Here is a 21,118-nt window from a genome sequence, read left to right as displayed (position 1 = left end):
AAATCCCCTGGAGGGCCCTGAAATAAACAGAGCCCATCCCGGAAGCCGGGAGGCCAGAGGGCCAGTGTCTTTCTCTCTCAGCCTTCCTGCTGCCCTGCCCTCACCCCCGGCCTTGCGCTGCCTCGTTTTCCTGGGGTGCTCGTTATTCACATGAGCTGGACTTAAGTGCACCCATGTATTACTTGCCTTCCACTTCCTCCCAAGCTGTGAATCTTCGTCCTGGCTCTTTGTTAGTGCCAGGATACCTGGAACTTCATCCCAGGGCCTCTGCAGCTTTGACTCACTCTGGAAAGCACCAATCCTGATGGCTCAAGACCAAGCCCTGAGTTATTCTAATGGTTCCTCAAGCACACTGGTTTTGAATGGCCTTTACTTGTTCAGGAATTAATCCAGACTCGCTGCTTTGAGGTGGCCCCAACAATCCCCCAACCTTCTCTGTCTGAGCTTTCAAAAGGGCAGTTTTTAAAAAATGTTCATTTCATTTTGGGGAGAGAAAGAGAGAACGTGAGCAGGGGAGGAGCAGAGAGAAAGGAGGACAGAGGATCCGAAGCAAGCTCTGCAGTGACAGCAGAGATCCTGATGCGGGGTTTGAACTTACAAACCCTGAGATCGTGACCTGAGCCGAAGTTGGATGCTTCATGGACCGAGCCACCCAAGTGCCCCTTAAAAGGACAGTTTTGAAGGCTCACTAGACCCAGATGGAAAGAGAGGGGCTTAACCCTATTGTCTCTGCTCTTTGTGATATCTTGGTCTCTGCTCTTTGTGATATCTCTGTTCTTTGTGATATGCTGGAACTCTAGCCCTGGAACAGGGCTTCCTAGAACTTGCCAGATAGATAGCGAGATATCTTGCTAGATAGCCCTGCATCAGGCTCTGAACTAGCAACACAGAGCCTGCTTGAGATTCTCTCTCTCTCTCCCTCTGTCTCTGCCCCTACCCCACTCATGCTTCTCTGTCTCTTTCCACACAAATAAATACACTTAAAAAAAAAATGTTGGAAATTGTATATTGTTCCTTTTTCTCCTTGAACTTTTATCGTCAAGCCACTTCCACCACAAGATTTTATCCCACTTTATTACAGTTGTTTTTGTTCATACTTCTCCGTAAAAATAATGTGTATAAAGATTTTAATTAAGGATTTTAAAATTTCCTTATTCCATAAGTTTCTAGGTTTTAATTGTTTTTGTGTTGAGTTACCAATATTACATAATTAATGAGATCTAGAAAACGGGTATAAAGAATCAAAACTCCATGATGATATTATCAATTTTGATAATAACCATACGGAGAACATTTCATTGGAAATGTATTTTTATTGAAGTAGATTTGTAGTTTACTTCATATACCCTTGTATGAATTTGCTTAGTAATAGAATTCAGCACCAAATCTATTCCTACTTTTTACATAGATGCTAACCCTGAAATACTTCATTCCGCATAAAAAGAGGCAGGAATGGATGAAGTTTTCTTATACTATTCAGTACTTTGTGTACTATGGAATTACATGTCCGAAGTCACATAGTGATCAGTCATTGAAAATGATTTTTAATACTCTCCCAGCTGACAACTGGATTAGGTTATTATTTAATCCTTGCTGAAAGCAAAGTATTGGAAACTTCTCTGCTGGTGAAAGGTTTAGATGCCCAGCCATTGGTCATTCGCTTTCTCAACACCGGCACCAAGGTTTCAAATCATTTCTTGTTTGATGCCTACTATTTACCCTTAGGACAAGTCTCCATAGTACAAGCCAGGATGGGTGAGAGGCATGCGTTCAATTTTGTGCAGAGAAAGGATGATGTGATGAGGAGGGAGGGAAAGGAATACAGCCAGAACTCAGGCATGTTTCAGGAGAATGAATTCTGAGGAAAGAATACCATGGTAGGTGAGGATCTAGAAACTGCTGTCCTCAAAACTGCCTTTCCTAAGAGTGCCCAATGGTGTGCAGATCCCAGACTAATGATCACTGATCTATTTAATACATCTAGAGTAATTCCAGGAATATATGAATTGTTCGGTAACTACTAACTGTGGTTTTATTATTGCTGCATCTGGAAGTTATCCCGCACAGAGCAGGTGCTCAGTAAACAGAATGCAGAAGGAATGTACGTACTAATAAGGGGTTGGAACAGGTGAACCTAAAGAGCCCTCTCTAACGTTGAGATTCTGTCATGCTGGTCTGGAACCTGCCCTGGTCACCTGCAGGACAGACCACGCCAAAGTGTCATAGCTTAAAACATCAATGATTTTATTTGCTGACAATTCCATAGGTCAGCACTTTGGGCTAGGCTTAGCTGAGCAGTTCTTCTGGTCTTGGCTGGAGTCGCTCCTGAAGCTGCGGTCTTCTGGTGGATGAGCTGGGGCCTGGCTGCTTTGGGGCATCAGCTGGGGGGACTTGTGTCTGTTCCATGCGGTCTCATCTTCTAGTAGGCCAGCCAGGCTTCTTTACGTGGTCGCAGAAGAGTTTCCTATGACAAGAGAGAGAAAGTGAGCAAATATCAGGGCACAAGGGCCTTTTATGCCTTTGCTTGTGACATATTGGTTATTGTTTCATTGGCCAAAGCACATCTGGTGGCCAAGCCCTGGGTCAGCGTGGGAGGGACTTTCACAGGAGTATAGTTAGATACAGGGAGGTATGATTCATGGAGCCATTGGTGTAATGATCCACACCCAACTCCAGAGCCTATGGCTTTACTTCTGCTTGAGATGAACTCAGTTGTGAGCATAGATTGGAGACTTATTTGGATAACTTCCTGAGTATTCTTATATTTCTTCTGCAGCTAAAATCTGTTTTTTTTTTCTCAATGAGACCTACTGTGGAGGATGTCTTGCTCTAAGACTGTTTTTCCAAGGACCCCCACTTAGTCCTGGAAAAGCACTGATCAGAGAATGAAAACCCATTTTACAGAGAGGAGCACCTAAGTGGAAACAGGTTTCCCCAAAAGGCTTTCTCATGACTGAGGTAAAACTTTGAAGTTGGGTGACTCTGTTACTCTAGGACCTTTCAGGTTAGAACCCACCTCAACCTAGCTTGGCAAAAAAAAAAAAAAAAAGAATGTTTTGGGTTAACAAACTAGGAGGTCTGGGGTATATGGCTTCATGCCTGGCTCAATCCAGGAGCGTAACATTATCAAGTCACTGTAGTGTCCCTACTATAGTTCTGCTGTAATCATCCAAAGAGAAGTATGAAAGCCCCAAGAGGTGACTTGTATCAACATCTGGGCAACATTTGGGCACCTGCATTTCCTGGTGATTCCTGGAGCTTCTATATCTAAAGTAACATTTACTTACCATCTTCTTTTTTTTTTTTTTTTTTTAACAGTGAGACATTATTTGGTGAAATGTCCTCAGAACAGGTAGGAATATTTTCTTTCTTTCTTCAAATGAAACTCTTTGACAGTTTACTTTCTATCGATATTACCAAGAAATTGGTTAAATATGTATCTTTACCTAGGGGGTCTGCATGTTGGTCTGCACGTTGGCCTCAAAATGTGTGTCCTTCATGCCCTTGCATGTGTCTAGATTCCATGCTCTGGTTATCACCCCCAGAGGGTCCAAAGAAAATATGGCTCATGCTGGTTCAACATACATGCTGGAGGAGGCTTGACGCCTGCTTTTGGAGAACCGTGTCCCCTGTTTAGGAAGAGGCTAGCAGCTTGGACTGAACCACTTTGATGCCTTCTGACCACAAATACTCCTAATTCCCTTTCACCAATGTCTGCTTGTCCTATGCCCCACTCTGCAGAATGTGGCCATTAGTAATATATGTGGTAAGATGCTAGCTTTCTAGCTCGTGGAACACACCTCACAGGAAACATAACGGTTATAGTAGATATTGCAAACTCATACTGTTTAGAAAGTTGACACTTCTGGTCTACACACAATGGCATAGGTCAGTTTCTCCCTGCTCTTCCCTGCGAAGCACAACCATAAACCCTGAAAATAATATCAGAGACAACCAAAGGAGGACTCAAAGGTGGTAAGAAAAAAAAAATTATGAGAGCCAAAGACAAAGAAAAAAATGCTAAAAAGAATCAGAGAGAAACCATGCATGACCTACATTTGTGCAAACACAAATTTGAATGACAGTGCATTTTCCATCTGAATCCGTGGAAGGCATAAGGACCACCAGCAGCTCTGTTGTGGTAGAAGGGGGATCATGTGACTTGGAGCAGTGTGCAATGCTCACGTTCAGCAGCATTGTCGGTGGAGGTGACCTTCTTAGGGGTATCGAGCAGGGAGGTCCAATGACTTGAGTAGCCTGAACTTTTGGTCACATTAGGGGCAAGTGTGTTTCTGGCTGAGGCAACGTGCATGTGCAGTGGAGAATGGAGAACACCCAAAAGAAGAGAAAAATACCATGCAAATAGTAACAATAAGAGGGATGGTAGTTAAATTAATAGCAGATGAGACATAATTTAAGGCAAGAAATATTACTGGAGACCAAGAAGGAAATTTCGAATTATGAAAGAACAATACACCAGGAAGATACAACACATATAAATGTATATGGGCCTAACAACGGAGCCTCAACACACATGAAGAAAAATAGAAAATTGAAAGATGAAATTGATGATTCTAGAATAAGAGCTGGATATTTCAAGATCCATTCTCAATAATTGATAGAATACCTAGACAGAAATTCAAGGGCACAGAAGATCAAGCAATTTGACCTGACACATAGAGTAGGAATACTCTACCCAATGACCACCTACCACACCTTTCAAGTGCACTGGGAGTATCCTCCAGGATAGACCAGATGCGAGGCCAGAAAACAGATTTGTATAAACTTAAAAAGTTTATGTATGTAAGAAATCATACAAAGTTTGTTCTCTAAGCAAAAGAATTAAATATAGATTAATGACAGAAGGAAACCTGGGAGAATCCCAAATTTTCTGAAATTTAAAACAACACTCTTCTAAATAATATGAAGAAGAAATTATAAGAGAAAATTAGAAAATATTTTGAATTGAAAAGAAATGAAAACAAAACACATGAAAACTTACAAGATACGCTGCTAAAGCAGTGCTTAGAGAAAGAATTATGGCTTTAAATGCCTGTATTAGACAAGAAGAAAGATCTCAGATCAATATCCTAAGCTTTCACCATAAGTAACTAGAAAAAGAAGAGCAAGTGAAATCCATTGTAAGCAGAAGAAAGGATATAATAAAGATTAGAGCAGAAATTGATGACAGGGAAACACACACACACACACACACACACACACACACACACACACACACAGAAAAAAATCAATAAAACCAAAAGTTGGTTCTTGGAAAAGATCAATAGAATTGACAAATCTTAAGTTAGACTGTACATGAAAATAAAAAAGAAAAAGCCAATTACCAAATCAGGAAGAAAAAAGGGAATCACTACAGACTCAAAAGTTAACAGCATTATAAGAAAATATTATGAACACTTTTATTCTAAAAAATAAGACAACATAGATGAAATAGAAAAACTCTTAGAAAGACACAAATGATCTAAATTGATTTAAAAAGACAGCTATAATCTGAATAAACCTATAATAAATCAAGAAATTGAATTGTTAGCTAAAATCTTTCCAACAAGAAAAGCCCAGGCCCATGTTGCTTTATTGGTGAAATATATCGAGAATTGAAAGAAAAAATAATACTAATCCTTCACAAATTATTTCAAAAAGTTTGAGAAAGCAGTCTTTTCAACAAATAATGCTGGGATAAAATATATAAGGAACTCTTACAACTCAATAATAAGATGACAAATAACACAAAAATGGACCAAAGAAAAGAGATTTGAATAGATATTTTCCTGAAGAAGGTATATAAATGGCTAACAAATTCACAAAAATATATTCCGTTTCATTGGTCATTAAGTGGTACAAATACAACCACAATGGTTGTAAAAAGACAATGATGTCAAGTATTGGTGAGGATGTGGAGAAACTGGAACTCTGTTCATTGCAGGTGGGAATGTAAAATGGTGTAGCTGCTTTGGAAATCAATTTGGTAGTTTCTTAAAACATTCAACATAAACTTACCATATGATTACCCAGAGATTTTACTCGTAGGTATCTGCCCAAGAGAAATGAAAGTGTATGTCCACACAAAGACATCCATGCAGTTGTTCACGGCAGCTTTGCTCATAATAACCAGGAGATGAAAACAATCTGAATGTAGCCATCAATTGATGAATGGATAAACAACATTTAGTAATCTGTTTGATGAAATACAATGCGGTAATAAAAAGGGACAAACTGCTGATACATTCTGCACATGGATGAACTTCAGAAACATTATGCTAAGTGAACTAAACCAGATGGAAAAAATATGTATTGCATGATACCAATTATCTGAAATGTCCAGAAAAGGAGAAATTTATAGGAACTGAAAATAGTTGCTTAGGGCTGAGAGTGGGCATAGGAATTAACTATAAATGAGCAAGAGGGAAATTTGGGGGGTAATAGAAATGTTCCAAGACTGTAGTATAGTGATGGTTGAGTCCTACACTTGAGATCAATGACTTTCATGGGGAGTAAATTATGCCTCGATAAAAGTATTTGTTTCTTCTTAAAAGTATGTGCCCCCCCCCCAAGAGCCCTAAGGACTGGCATTTCAGATATGGGGGGAGGTTATGGCTGGGGAGCCCAGAGTTTGTGAGGAGCCAGCCTGCCGGTGCTTCTCAGGATTTGCCTGCTGTGATCTACTGTGTCCCTTGCCTCGCTAACAAGGAGTGCCATTTGGGCCCCTCCCTTCCTCTCTCTTTGGTAATAGGGGTAAGACATGCTCCTACTCTGAGCTGGTACCAAGGCTAGACATATAGTAAGGGTGTCACCCTAGTCTGGTGGGCCTTAGAGTTTGGTCACCCCCGGCCGTGGGATACCTACCAGAGGTCAGTGATGACCACAGAGTCCCATTCAGATGCCGCCCCTCTACCAGCTGGTGCTGTCTGTGAATCTGTGAGTGCCTGAGTTAAGCTCTCTCCATGGGCATGTCTCCTGTCGGGCCAGCCACAGATCTACCTCTGGAAAGCCTGTCTTTACTCCACTGCACCCCAGGACCATGTAGGGGTGCCCCACCGACTTGTATTCATCTTCCCGATTAGGACCTCAGGCTGATTTGACTCAGTGCAGCCCAGATTCCTTGCTAGTGAACTGGTCAGTCCCTTGCCTTTCAACTGGTTTTGGCCTGAATTGTGCTCTGCCTCTGCAGCCCACACAGAGGCTCCTTCTGTCCCTGTCGTGTTGGGGCCTCCCGACCCCAGCTCCATCCGTGCAATGGCAGTGGTCAGCTGGGCCCCTGGAGTCTCAAGCTATTATTGGGATAAATGTCCTTCTCTGTCCTCTGACCACTTCCTCCTAAGGGAGAATGGGCAGAGAGCACAGGACCAGGGCAGGATGCCAGGAACGGAAACCCTTAGGCAGGGGAGGGACCCTCAGGAAGAGGCCACATGCTGGCACTGTGGCTGCGGTCACCAAGAGGAGGGCCTACCAAGTGACTGGGACAGACCTGGAGGCTCTAAGGGATTCCATGACTTATTGCGATTATTGCGAGAAGTTCACACTGAAGGAAAGCGCGTCTCATTTTGAATATGTGTCATCCCCAAAGTCGGAAGTTGCTATCCCCTGGGAGGGGGTGGCCCTGATTTGGGGGTTGGGAAACTGTTTCCTTCCCATGGCTAAGTGCTCTCCTGGAACAGAAAGCTGGGCCGGAGCATCTCAGGGTTCTGCAAGATTTTTCAGCTCCCTAAAAGCAGCTCGAGGAGTGAGCATGATACTGCCCCCAAAGGTCCCGGAAAGGCAGATTTGAAATGAAATGCCACCAATTGCATAGAGCCCCACACCATGACACCTTGTCCACGGATGCAGATGCCTTCTTTCCTGTAGGTCAAGTTTAAGAAAAGTTGCCAAGAGGATGGCCGTGGGCACCAAAAAGGCAGTTCCCAGACAGTAGATTTCCTGATCTGTTGTTTGACCTCTTCTTACGGGTTTGAGATAACAAAGTATTTGCAGATGGGAGAAATTGAAGTGCACATTATGTTCCCTGTGCCAACAGCAGTACCGACGGAAGATATCCAGGCTTTCTTCATGTTCTCTGGTGTGTGTGCTCTCTCATGGATGAACAGGGGCACAGACTATTTATATGCTGGATAAGTTACAGGCATAGCATTACTCTGGTTTGTGAGCTTTGTTTAAAGCACTTTTCAGTTTTTTCTGAACCATCAGAGATTTTTTTTTTTTTTTTTAAAACATACCCTGACAGTCGAAGTATGGGATTTAATTAATAATTGACTGGTTCAGAAACTTAGTGTGAAGGCAGAGGTGATTTCAAAGGGAATCTAAAGATACCGGCTCTGAACTTAGATGTGTAACTACTCGCTTCATTTCCATAATACTGAATAGTGGTAGGATTATGGAATTTGTTTCTTCTGTGAAAGGTAATCTTCTGTGATGCTGAAAGATTCTGGGGCCAGGCTGCCTCGGTTCAAATCCGGGCTCTGCCGCTGATTGCTGTGTGCCTTTGGCCAGCTTTGCCACCTCTCTGATGAAAGGGGGGGTGGGGGGACAAAGCTGGTGCATAGTGTTGTTGGCAGGATTCGATGAGTTAGTCTGTGTGAAGTGCTTCCGACCGTCCTGGTAAATGGTGAGCTCTATGCAACTGGCTTTTGTTATTATTCAGTCACACTTGGGTGATTCTTCTGTAAGGGATTTCTTGTAAGGCCCGTAGGGCAAGGATGAAATAGCGCACAGCCCATGCCCTTGAGTGCCGCATCAAATGGGAGACCTAGAGAAACAAAACCGTGGCAGCACGCAGGTGGTGCCCACCAAGCTGTCACGGGCACCCAGATAAGCCGCTCCTAACCCCGTCCCAGGGCTCTGTGGTTGGTAGGGAAAGCTTCCTGGAGGTGAAATTCACGCCAAGTATTGAAGGAGGAGGAAGAGTGTTTCAGAAAAGGGTTGGGCGGGGGGGGGGGGGGGGAGGCAGCACGCAGAAGTGGGGAGGGAGAGTGGGTGAGAGGCTGGGAGGATGAGGTCACTTGGTCCATGAGGGTGAGGAGCCTTGCAGGTGCAGGGCAGAGCAGCAGGGAGGAGAGGCTGGAGGGGGTGGCAGGGCCAGATGCCAGGGGATGGGCACAGGGCTAAGCATCGACACATACCATCGTCTTCATTCCTCACCACAACCCCAAGAGTGGGTGGTGTGATGGTCCCATTCTCCAGATGAAAACTGACATGAAGAGTGTGGCTCATGGTGAGGTCTCTGCCAGGCAGAGGTGGAGACGCGAGGATGCCAGCCCGGGGCCACCTGGCTCCAGGACTAATGCACTGTCCCAGACACACCAGGAAGCTCGGACATGGTTGTGAGCACTTCGGGGTTGGCATGCACACAGGTGAACGAGGAGGAGACACTAGAGAGAGTCAGGGCAGTGGAAGCAGAGTGGGAAGGGTGTAGCCACAGATGCCGGGGAGGGCGGTGGCTGCCCTGTGTCCCCCTGACTTTGAGAAGCCAGTGTGCTCTGGTCATAGTCATCGATTTGCAGATGCGCCAGCCATTATTGTTCTTTGCTTGGGTTTTAGCCCACCCGTGTGCCAAATGCCTCCCCTCTGGCCACGTTCACCTGAGCAAGCAAGGTGGCGAGGGCCGGGATAGCAGATGTGGCCGTGTGGCTCCTGGCCCCCGTCCTGTATCCCTGACATCCTTGCTGTGCCTCTTATCCTCACCCCACCCCAGCTCTCAGGCTCGGTGTCCCTCCCTAGTCCCCAGGCAGAAGAAGGCATGAGGAGGACCGACCTGTGAGATGGAGCCTGGTGGTTATTCCTGGCATCATGTAAAAAACATTCCGCCCAGGGGCGCCTGGGTGGCTCCGTCGATTGAGCAACCGACTTTGGCTCAGGTCATGATCTCACGGTTCGTGAGTTCGAGCCCCGCATCGGGCTCACTGCTGTCAGCTCAGAGCCTGCTTTGGATCCTCTGTCCCCCTTTCTATGTGCCCCTCCCCATCTCAGGCTCACTCTTTCAAAAATGAATAAACATTTAAAAAAAAAACCCACCTGGATTTGGTGTTAGCTGGAGCCATGCCACCCAGCAGCTTGACCTTGGGCCACTCGAGAATTTTTCACCCTCCACAAAATGGGTGCAAATTTGCTTTTGTCCTTCTTGCTCAGGGTCGTGAGGATTCAGTGAGATAGCAGTGGCTGTGGGCTAATTCCTCATAATTACTCACGGTGTGCCCGTGTACCTCCACTTGTGAACACTTTATGGGATTTATTTCTAATCTTCATAAAACCCTGCAAGGCACAAATTAGTCTCCCCAGACTAAGAACAGGAATAAAACTGCCAACTATTAGATAAATAGCTAGCCCTCTGTACTATTTACGAACCTTCTGATTCCAGGTGACAGGAAGCTAGCACAGATGGTGTTACCTAGGAAGGGACTTGGCCGGCTCATCTGACTAGGGCTGCTGCAGTGGTTGGGCCCCAGGGAAGCTCGGTCTGGGAGACACAGTGTTGTTGGGGTGATGGTGTCTATTCCCAGCCTGTCTCCGGGCAGTGCTGCCTCAAGGATTGGCGTATCCCCAGGCCAGGCTGGCTCCCCTTGGGAAGAGAAAGGTGGGAGCAGGTGCTTTGCCACCTGGCCTAATGAAGGAATTGTCTCACTTCCTGACCAGCAAATACAACCGCACCCTGGTGGTAGGGGACCGGCCTGAACCGAGCATGGTGGCCAGAGGATGGGTGGGGCCAATCCCACGCAAACACATACCCTCAGTGGTGCGGGCAATAGATGCAGGGCATGTAACCCCAGTGACCTCTCTGCCATTTTTCTTATGACCCAAGACGAGAACACTGCATGGAACCACTAAATATTAATGAGGCATGATCTTACCAGTTCGTATTCATAGATCTTAAATTCACAAACAAGACCAGTGGCCTGGCAAAGCTTCCGTGCAGGCTTCACAAAGCCGGCAGGGACTGCAACGGAGAGCTTTAACAATGGGGCCCCAGCAGAACCTCTCAGGTTGTGTAAGCCATTTATGATAAAAGGCCATGGAGGCTGTGGACAGAGAGGCGCTTTGGCAGCTCCCTCACAAGGGAGCAGCTTTATTCTGATGCTACTTGGAACGTGCATGCAAAAACCCCGTAGGGTAGAAGCAGCAGAGAAGAATACACCGTGACCGCCAAGGGTCTGCCGCTCTTTTCTAGGTGCACCGGTTCTGGCTCAGGTTACAGAGAACTCTGTCATGTCTGGCCCCCTCTTCAAGGACTCTGAGAGAGATTCCATAATAATGATGGTAATAATACTGGTAAGATAATGCAGTAGGTGAAGCCCATTAAACGCTCATTGTGTACTACGTATGGTTTTATGTTCTTGGCATGTCATATAAAAAAGAGTCATTTCAAGGGAGTCACCGTGAGCGGGTGGTACCCTTTGTCCATCTTGAGAGTGGAGTTCTGCAGCTTTGAGCAGCTCCCGGCATGCGGTGGCCATTAACCTTGAGTAGTCCAGTGGCATGGGAAACCCACAAAGCACGCTCCAAAGCCTAGAGAGAGAGGTTGGGAAATTTGCCCTATTTGCACGAGTCATTGGCCTTTCTCAGTGGCAGCCAACCTGAGGAGGGGGGCTGTAATTGTGCTCCTCCCCCCTCCCCCAGCTTATTGAGATATAATTGACTGTAACTGATAATGACAGTGAGTGGCCGCCATAGTTGTCGAGATCAGCGTTCCTCCTTCAAGATTCTACACTTGAAGCTGCGGGGTACAGGGTTAGGGGGTGACGGGTGGGCTGCATGAAATCTTGGAAAAAGGAGCACAGAGCTGCTTGGCAAGGAGCTCGTGATCCTCTGGGGACCCGTATCAGGCATCGGCATTGTCAAAACAGAGCTATGTGGGCAAGAGGAAAGGAAGCACATGGACATTTCTGCAGATAAAACAGGCAGCTAAAGCAATGACTTTCAAAGACAGCGTGGAGAAGAAGGGCTCGAGGGGTGGGGTGGGGTGGGGTGGGGAGAATGGCTCCAGGAAGCAGGCCTGGGGCAGGTGTGGGCAGGACCAGAGCCCGAACACCTTCCTCAGCCCCACTCACGGAGGGCTTTCTGAGCTGAGTTCTTTTGATTGACAGACAACACTTGGCATGAGAGTTCAGAGAGCAGCAAATCCCCTTGCAGCACATGACAGACAGCTGTGTGCCCAAGGATGAGGGTGCCTGCTCATTCAATAGGAAACAAGATTAAACAGACCTTAAGGAAGCATTTTGATTCATAGTTCCTATTTTGAGGCACAAAGATTTCCCGGGACCGAAGGAAACACTTGGCCTCTGGGCGCGCGAGGGTTGGATGTACGAAAGTCCCTCAGCGTGAATGGTTAGCTGTACCTCTAGTATTATCCCAGAGACAGGTGGGTGTTAGGACAGTCACTGATGTGTGGGTGAGGACCCGTATGCCACAGGCACTGTGGTTCAATATGAGGGGTGCTTTGATCTCACATTTAGTTATGGAAGCAAGATGTGGCTGGGTCTTAGTTATAATTTTGTTCTTTGGTGGGATCAGCTCAGTTTGTGCTATTGTATTGTTTTTTTCTACTCCCAAACACTCTTAGCTATAGAGTAGAGACACCGGATTTCCACATGGCCAGCCTACCCCCTCCATTTTGACAGGTGACATCACTTATTCCAGAGAATTCCAGGTATAGGAATTGTGCTCCCCTCCTCCTCTGTCCAATCCTAGGCCAAGACGGCCCTTGGTCTTGGGTACCAGCCACAGCTCTTGCCTCCAAGTCCCCAGCACTCTGGTTGGGCCCTCTTCCTCCCACCCAGGCAGGGCTTTAGCTGCTGTAACAGTCCCAGATTTAGTACAGACTTAAATGCAATGGAATGCTGATATCGCCTTTCAGTACCTTCTCCTTAGGGAGCTGGTTTAAGCCCAGAGCAGCCATCGTGGATCTGGCTTGATTTACCCTCTTCCTGTCCTAGTTTTCTTCTTCTCTGTTGTCTGGGCTGGGCCCAGAATCCTTGCTTCAGGGCCAAGGAGGCAGGCCGCCCTGGATCAGGTCCCACGTCTCCCGCCTGGACCTCTCCGAGGCTTCATTTTCCCATCTGGGAGGGTCGGAGATTATGGATATTGTGCACTTTTCCCAGTGCTTTGCCTGGGATAGAGACACACGTAGTTCTTATTAACTGAAGTTCAGCGAAGTGTAGTTGCTCACAATTTGTTCGATACCTAGCAAAACCCAGGTTGCCTGCTCCATCCGGTGCCCTGGGGCTGCTTGGGGGTACAGCTTCTCCCTCCTCCTTACCCACCTGCTGTGTGCTGTGCTGGTTCTTAGATAACACAGCTGTACCTGTGGCAACAGGAGAGCATGCTGTACTATTTTGGGCAGAAAGTTTTTTGATCAACGTGTAGGTTGAAACTGGTAGACCTCAGGGCCGAGACATGGTGCCAGGAGATACCCAGGCAGCGACATGATCCTCCCTGGGTAACACTGTGAAACATCTCCCACTGCACTCATGCACCAGAGATTTGGGTCAGTGCCCCTGAGCTGCTTCACGTCCTGTCTACTTTAGGCCGTGCCAGCCAATCTGACCCTAATAATAACCCTGTGAGTTAGATTGCAAGTGTACTTCTCCCCATTTTACAGATTGGGGGATGGAGGCCCAGGAAGTGAGTGACTTATCCAGGGTCACCTCTCTCGTCAGAGTGGAACCTGCTGTAGCGCAGGCCTTCTGCCCCTTGTCCAGTGCCCATTCCCCGGATCCGGCCACCATGTGCCACAGAGCAGAGGTGCCCAGCTTTCGTGGGAGGGAGACGCCTATGAGAGGTGTCTGGGCCAGACGTTTGCACCTGTTACAATACCTCCCACGTGTGCCAGCCACGCAGCCCTTATGGGAACCAGAAAGATAGCCCTGTCTTCCACAAATAGCACTGCTTTCCAATCGCACACCTCTCTCATTTAGGTGGAGTTTCTGGCCCGTTTTCTATCTGTTTTGGTTTGACTGGCTCCAGCAATGCTCACTCCCTTGTGTCTGGGACAAAACACAGTCCTGTTCCAACCTAAGGTATAGAATAACTTTCCTGTAAGTGAATCATAAAGTGGACTTTTCTTTGTCGAAAATTTCGACCAGTCTTGCTGGCTCATTGGGAGAAATAATATTTTGCGAGAGAAATCATCTGTCACGTCACTGGGGTGACTCATCGTATATGAATTCCCACCGTTGAAGTATGAATTAGGGCTAAATTTAGTTCACTGCAGTTTTGCTGTTTTGAAGGAAAATGGTGATGACAAAGCAGATCTTTTTTAGCTTACTGAAAGCCCTGGGTCTGATGGCATACATTTATATAAATGATGTCCCCGAACTTTCACTTTATATTAAAGAGCTAAAGAACTAAGTCCAAGAAAAAAGAAGAGGAAGGAGGAAATATTTGATTCTGCAGGGTTTGAGGTACAACTGGCAAGGACGATCCAAGCTCAGAGGCGGTAGACAAGAAAAAAAAATATTGAATAATTTAACAAAAAGAAACAGATCACTGTGCGTTAATAGGAAGCCAAAATTCAAAGGGAATTGGGAGGAATGTTTGCACTAAATACATCCGGCTGATGTGAAAGGTGTGTGCCAATCTTTAAGAAAACTCGAGACCCTAATAAATAATTACAGATGTCCACACATCATTCGTAAAAGAGGAAACGCGAGGAGACAAATGCTGGAAATGTTCATCCTCACGAAGTCAGAGAAATGCAAGGAAAAGGGAGATCCCGTTGTTATCCGGTGAGTAGTTTTTTTAAGCCGATAAACCAGGTGTTAAAGAGGATGAAAACAGAAATCTCCTCATCCGTTGACCGAGTGGCTATGAAGTAGGGCTAACTTGTTGGAAATCATTCTGACAGTGCGAATTAAATACCCTTTAAAATGGTCCTCCTCCACGAACTAGTAATTCCAGCTCTAAGAATCTAACCTAACACAAAAGTCTAAGAGTAGAAAACCATTATGCACAAATACATTTATAACAACATTACTCACGTGTCAAGTATTACTGAGATGCCAGGGAACAGTTGAGTACCGTGGCCTACCTGTCTTCTCACCGGAACACTGTCAAGATGTCACAATGTGGAGAATACAAATTAGGTAAGAAGAAGGGTGCAAAATTATGAAACAGTGTGACAGTAACACACAGTGTGTAAAAACCAAGGAAGAGTTGAAACTTGTGTTCACACAAAAGCCTGGACACGGACGTTTATGGAAGCTTTATTCATAATAGCCCAAACTGGGAAGCAACCAACATACCCTATGGTAGGGGATTGGATTTGGAAGACGTGGTACGTCTAGACAATGGAATATCATTCAGCGCTAAAGAGGAATGAGCTAGCAAGCCAGGAAAAAACATGGAGGAAACTTAAGTGCATACTACTATGTGAAAGAAGCCAATCTGAAAAGGCTACATAAAGTATGATTGCACCTATATGACATTCTGGAGGAGACAAAACTATGGAGACAGTAAATAGATCAGCGGTTGCCAAGGGTTGGGTGGGGGGCGGGGAGCAGGAGGAATGACTAGGTGGAACACGGAGGGGTTTGTGGCAGTGCCACTATTCTTTATGATACCGCAGTGGCGGATACATTGTCCAAACCCATGGAACTCACCAAAGTGAGCCCTAATAGAAATTATGGGCTTTGGGTGCTAATGATATATTGATGTAGGTTCATCACTTATAACAAATGTCCCACCATGGTGAAGGGTGTTGATTAATGGGGGAGGCTGTGCCTGTGCAGGGGGCGGGGTGGGGGACATATGAAAAATCTCTTACCCTTTGCTCAGTTTTGCTGTGAACCTAAAACTTCTCTAAAAAAAAAAATAAAGTCCATTAAAAAAATTAAACAAGAAACAGGAAAAAGACTGGAAATATTTAAGAAGGTTGTGTTTTGGTTAGGATAGACTTATTTATTTTCGTTTTTTTCCTCCATGCCTGTAATTACCATTTGAAAACATGAACATGCATTAATTTATAATGGAAAGAAGAAAAAATAAACGTTTCAAGGGTTTAAAGCTATGAGATGAAGCTGTACATGTGGTTGTGTATTTAAGCAATTCTGAGAGTTTTTGATCCCTTGTTTCCTCTTAGCGGTCAGCGTTTTGTAAACGCACATTCCTCTGGGATATCTGTGAGTTTACACAGTTGACCCTGCACTCTAAACTCATGGCTGGTTAGAGTTTCCGTTCCCAGTAAAAATAAGCCATCTTTGGGGAAACTCAGTGTGATCTATATTCTTGGAATTTTTCCCACAATGTGTGGGTCAATCTTTGTTCATTTAAAAATTTTTTTTAAATGTTTATTTATTTTTGAGAGATAGAGACAAAGCCCGAGTGGGGAGGGGGCAGAGAGAGAGGGAGACACAGAATCCGAAGCAGGCTCCAGGCTCTGAGCTGTCAACACACAGCCCGATGCGGGGTTCGAACTCAGGAATGGTGAGATCTTGACCTAGGCTTAACTGACTGAGCCACCCAGGTAGCCCCAATCTCTGTTCATTTTTTTTTTCCAACGTTTTTTATTTATTTTTGGGACAGAGAGAGACAGAGCATGAATGGGGGAGGATCAGAGAGAGAGGGAGACACAGAATCGGAAACAGGCTCCAGGCTCCGAGCCATCAGCCCAGAGCCTGACGTGGGGCTCGAACTCACGGACCGCGAGATCGTGACCTGGCTGAAGTCGGACGCTTAACCGACTGCGCCACCCAGGCGCCCCTCTCTGTTCATTTTTAAAACCCTAGGACAATGTTAGAATAACCTTCTTTTATTAAATATATAGAGAGATTTCTTCATGTTTAACTGATTGCTTTCCAGTGATTATACAGTCACATGGTTTAATAATTAAAATTGAAAATTTAAATAATTGACTAAAAAATGTGTAGTGATAATTCTTCCTGCCCGGCCTCCTGTCTGCTTAGTTCCTCAGCAGCCCCATTGTAAGGAACCACTATTTTAAAATTCTTGTGAATACTTCCAGAGTTTCTTTGTGCACATGTATGCAAATGTTAATATATATATATATATATATATATATATATATATATATATATATTTATTTATTTATTTATTTTTACTTTTCCCTGCTTTTATACAAAAGGGGCACGTGTTACACATTGGCCAACACCCAGCTTTACCACTTAACGATGTATCTTTTCTCATCACACATAAATAGCTTCTTACTCCTCTTTGCAGCTACAGAGAACCCCCCCCCCCCTTTGTGGATCGGTAGATTCACTGTCATTTCCTTAACCAGTCCCCTGCTGATGGACAGTTGGGTTCTTATTGCTATTAACAACAGCACCGTAAGGACAAACCTTATACATACATTTCATACACATGCAAGGATATCCACAGAAGAAATTCCCGGAAGTGAAATCGCTGGGTCAGGGTAGAAGCCTCTGTAATTCTGATTGCCAAATTATTCTGATTGCCAAGTTATTCTTATCGCCAAGTATTCTCCTTTGGGAAGGGTTTACACTCATACCAGCCATACATCTGAGTGCCCAATTGTCTGCATTCTTGGCAAAATAGCACTTTGCCTCCAATGTGATTATTGCCATTCTGATATGTGGAGAAAGGAAGTGCAGTATGTTTTAATTTGGATTTCTTTTGTGAGGGAGCTTTAGCATGTTTTCATAGGTAAGAGCCTTTCCTCTTGCATGATAACCGTTTACTGCCTTCCTTCATTTTGATTATTAGGCAGTTGGTCATAGGCTTAAGGCTTTCTAAAAAGTCTTTATGTATTAGGGAGATAGTCTGTCTTGGTAACTGCACCTGCCTGGATAAGAGATGTGCCTCAGGATAAGAGATTCTAAAAGGGGCTTCCCTATGGGTTGCTGGAGCCAATACGACACACTTGAAATAAGAGTGATAGCCATTCAATAAAGTGTATACACTTCATCCCACATGTAGGATCAAGATTTCACAGCAAGCCAGTCTGTGTTTGTATCTTTTGTCACTTAGGTCCTTTATGTCTTACCTGTAATATAAGGCTTATTTATCAGTGTCGTCATTCTGGGTTGTCATGGGTAACACATGCAGGAATCTGATATTATAGATACAGAATCTGATATTATACACAGGGCCAGATAACTGAAAACACCCACAGCCCTCCTCAGGGTGAAGCCACTTACCCGCTACTAACAGTAAAGGTACAGCAGGAGAAGAAAGCGTGAACAATCATGGGGGACCCTGGAGACTTCCAGAAGAAAGCACGAACCGTCATGGGGGACCCTGGAGACTTCCATGAGAAAGCGTGACAATCATGGGGGACGCTGGAGACTTCCAGAAGAAAGTGTGACAATCATAGGTGACCCTGGAGACTTCCAGAAGAAAGCATGAACAATCATGTGGGACCCTGGAGACTTCCAGAAAAAAGCACGAACCATCATGGGGGACCCTGGAGACTTCCAGGTGCAGCTCCCAAGCTCTGTTCTCCCTTGCACAGGAGGGGCTCTGTTTTTGGATTGGGAACCACAAAAATATGTGCCAAGAATCTCGGTTTTACGGAAGCTCAAGCAGAAGTTTCAAAAGGTATCTTAATACCCTACTAGTGATGTGGCCAAGCCAAACTCTATAATTCATGAAATCAGTATAAACTATCAATCCATACATCTGTAACTGTGTAGACAAGCTGGTTCTGGATCTCTCCAGGGATCTGTGAACTTTAAAAAGCACATTATAAACCACTAACTAGCTCATCTCAACATCCTTATCTTAGCTGTAGGTCAGTCCCAGACCTCCAGACATCCCTGGAGATAAGCATAGAGTGATCCCAATCCAGCTGTAAGATAACCTGACCTTAGATAGGTACTCAGGAAGCACACAGAAACTATTGCTTCCTTTCCCTTTCCCTGGAACAAATACGATTTTGCCTTCACCAAGACTCTTCTCTTCTATAGTTCAGGGGAGACCGTTACCAGTGTGACCAGCTTGGCCCCGCTGCAACCCAAGAAAGGCAAGAGGCGGAAGGAGAAGGCTGACGTTCCTCCTGCAGTCCCTGCCAAAGGTAGGAAGCTAGCTTACAATTACCCACGCAGGAGCCAGCTCGACTGATCCAGAGTGGGTCTGGGGTTAGAAGTGGGACCAGGACAGGGGGAGTAGACAGATGGAAGACATGACATCCAGTGATTATATAGCTTGGAGAACCCCACCTAGATTCTGATCATAACTGAGCCCCATTACTAGGTGGGGCTGGGGGTGGTGCACCGGCTCAGCATGCTTTAGTGGGTGGGTGGGGGAGCCAACATGCAGAGACTGATTCCACAGTATATTCCATCCACACTGAAATATATTTCAACTATTAACATTCTCGGCACATAGTGAGGTGGGACAAGGGGTGTCAACATCTTGGTTCATTCAAGGGAAAGAAGCCTCTGATTTTTCTAAAGATGTAAACCAGGTATGTAGTTTATTTTGGATTGGCCCTGGGGATGAAATGAGGGTTGGTCTTTGATTCCAGTTATAATGTAGAGCAACGTGGGTGAGAAAGATGGGTGTTTCTGGAGGAGAGAACTGCTCATATCTTAGGAGAACTAAGGCCATCTACAGACAGTTCCTAAAATTACCATGGCCAATTTGGGAGACGTTCATGCCTCAAATAATTTGAAATGTAGTTGGAAGTACTAGGACCTCCCAGATAAACAATTTAAATAAGAAGACAAGATACATTTTATCCCTCAGGTGAGACTTCACAGGCTGTCACCTAGAGACCCTTGGGGTTGTGTGGTGAATGCCACTGGTGCTCAGGCTGAACACACGTTGGGTGGACAGAAAGGCTGGAAGGCCTGGGCGTTCTGGGAGGCATGACAAGTGCAGATCTGGGGAGGGAAGGGGGCAGAGAACCCTGCCGTAACATCTCATTCAATCAGAGTAGATAGTACCCTACCTTACCAAAGATAAAAGTGAGACTCAGAGAGCTAAGTGATGGAGTCTGGCTTGGAGGTGAGGTCTGTCTGACTTTGAAGGTCAAGTTTAAGTTCCAAATCATTGAAATACTCATTACATGACATGGTGGGGAAGAGCCTTGGTTTTCTCCTCTGTTAAGTGGGGACAGTAAGACCCTCCCTGATGACCTGTCAGGGCTGCTGTGCAGGTCAAGGTCACTGCTTTCACTGTTAGTGTGTAGTTAGAACGAAGCCCCAGGGAAGTTCCCAGGCTCAGCCTTTACCAAACACACCTGGTTCTCACCTGCACACCTGACCTCTTTGTAGCTGGCAGTGTTTTATGCAGAGCTGTTTCGTTGACCTTGAAGATGGGAAAGGATGACATGGCTAAAGACTAGGGGAGAATTCTCTCCATCGAGGGGCACCCAGTGGTATCTAGGTCAGAAACGGGAGTTCTTCCATAGGGGCAGGAAGGGGTCCATGAGTCTCCACAGAGTATGTCTGTGTTGCTCATGATATGTGGACGTTAAAAGTCTGGGGAGAATTGGAAGCTAAACTCTTCATATGCTTCCACAGCCCCCATAGCCGCCACGTTCCATAAACCGAAGCTGCTGAAACCGCAGAGGAAAGTCACGCTGGTGAGTAACCCTATTCTGTTTGGTGTTGTCCCCTCAAGCCTTCAACACGCTGCAGAGCCCAAGTAGTAGCTTTACTGACTCCAATCACGCTGATAGTTCTCAGTGCCTTGATCCCCCAGCAAAGACATTCTCTCTGCTTGGGTCAGCTTTTGAGACATCTTTTCCCCATATCTTGTTCCCAGAGTGGCTTTCTAAAAATCAAAATAGAACATATGTTTCATTATAAACGCTATTTTTCAAAAAGAAAGAAAAAAAAAAAAGGCCATACTCAGGAAGGTATAAAATGGAATATGGGCCTGCTTGTATACATTAACCTGATAACCACTCTGGAGAGACTGCTGAAGAACCTTCCAGAAAATATGTCATAGCTTTTTATTTTGAAATAACTTTAGGATCACAGAAGGGTTGGAAAAAAAAAAAAACGGAGAGTTCCCATCTGCCCTTCCCTAGCTTCTCCTAATGTTAGCATCTCACGTAGCCATGGTGTATTTGTCAAAAGTAAGATTATCGTCAGCACATTGCCATTAACCACACCCCAGACTCTGACCAGATTTCAGCAGTTTTTCCATTCATGTTCTTTTTCTGTTCCAGGACCCAGTCCAAGAT

At 45.3% G+C, this 21,118-nt stretch overlaps 1 protein-coding gene across 2 annotated transcripts in view; it reads left to right on the top strand.

Annotated features, from left to right (window-relative positions):
* VSTM4 (V-set and transmembrane domain containing 4) overlaps positions 1 to 21,118 on the top strand; it is a 98,303-nt gene that overhangs the window by 44,031 nt on the left and 33,154 nt on the right. For both annotated transcript variants that reach the window (XM_053909686.1, XM_019444892.2), the window contains 3 exons: positions 3,319 to 3,352; positions 18,891 to 18,997; positions 20,451 to 20,512. In XM_053909686.1, the coding sequence (XP_053765661.1) occupies positions 3,319 to 3,352; positions 18,891 to 18,997; positions 20,451 to 20,512 (203 nt within the window). The remainder of the gene's footprint in view (positions 1 to 3,318; positions 3,353 to 18,890; positions 18,998 to 20,450; positions 20,513 to 21,118) is intronic.

Source organism: Panthera pardus, unplaced genomic scaffold (assembly GCF_024362965.1).
Source record: "Panthera pardus isolate Hobbes unplaced genomic scaffold, ASM2436296v1 HiC_scaffold_22, whole genome shotgun sequence".
Lineage (NCBI taxonomy): Eukaryota > Metazoa > Chordata > Mammalia > Carnivora > Felidae > Panthera > Panthera pardus.
The sequence above is the reverse complement of the archived record's forward strand: the minus strand, read 5'-3'. Positions and strand labels throughout refer to the sequence as shown.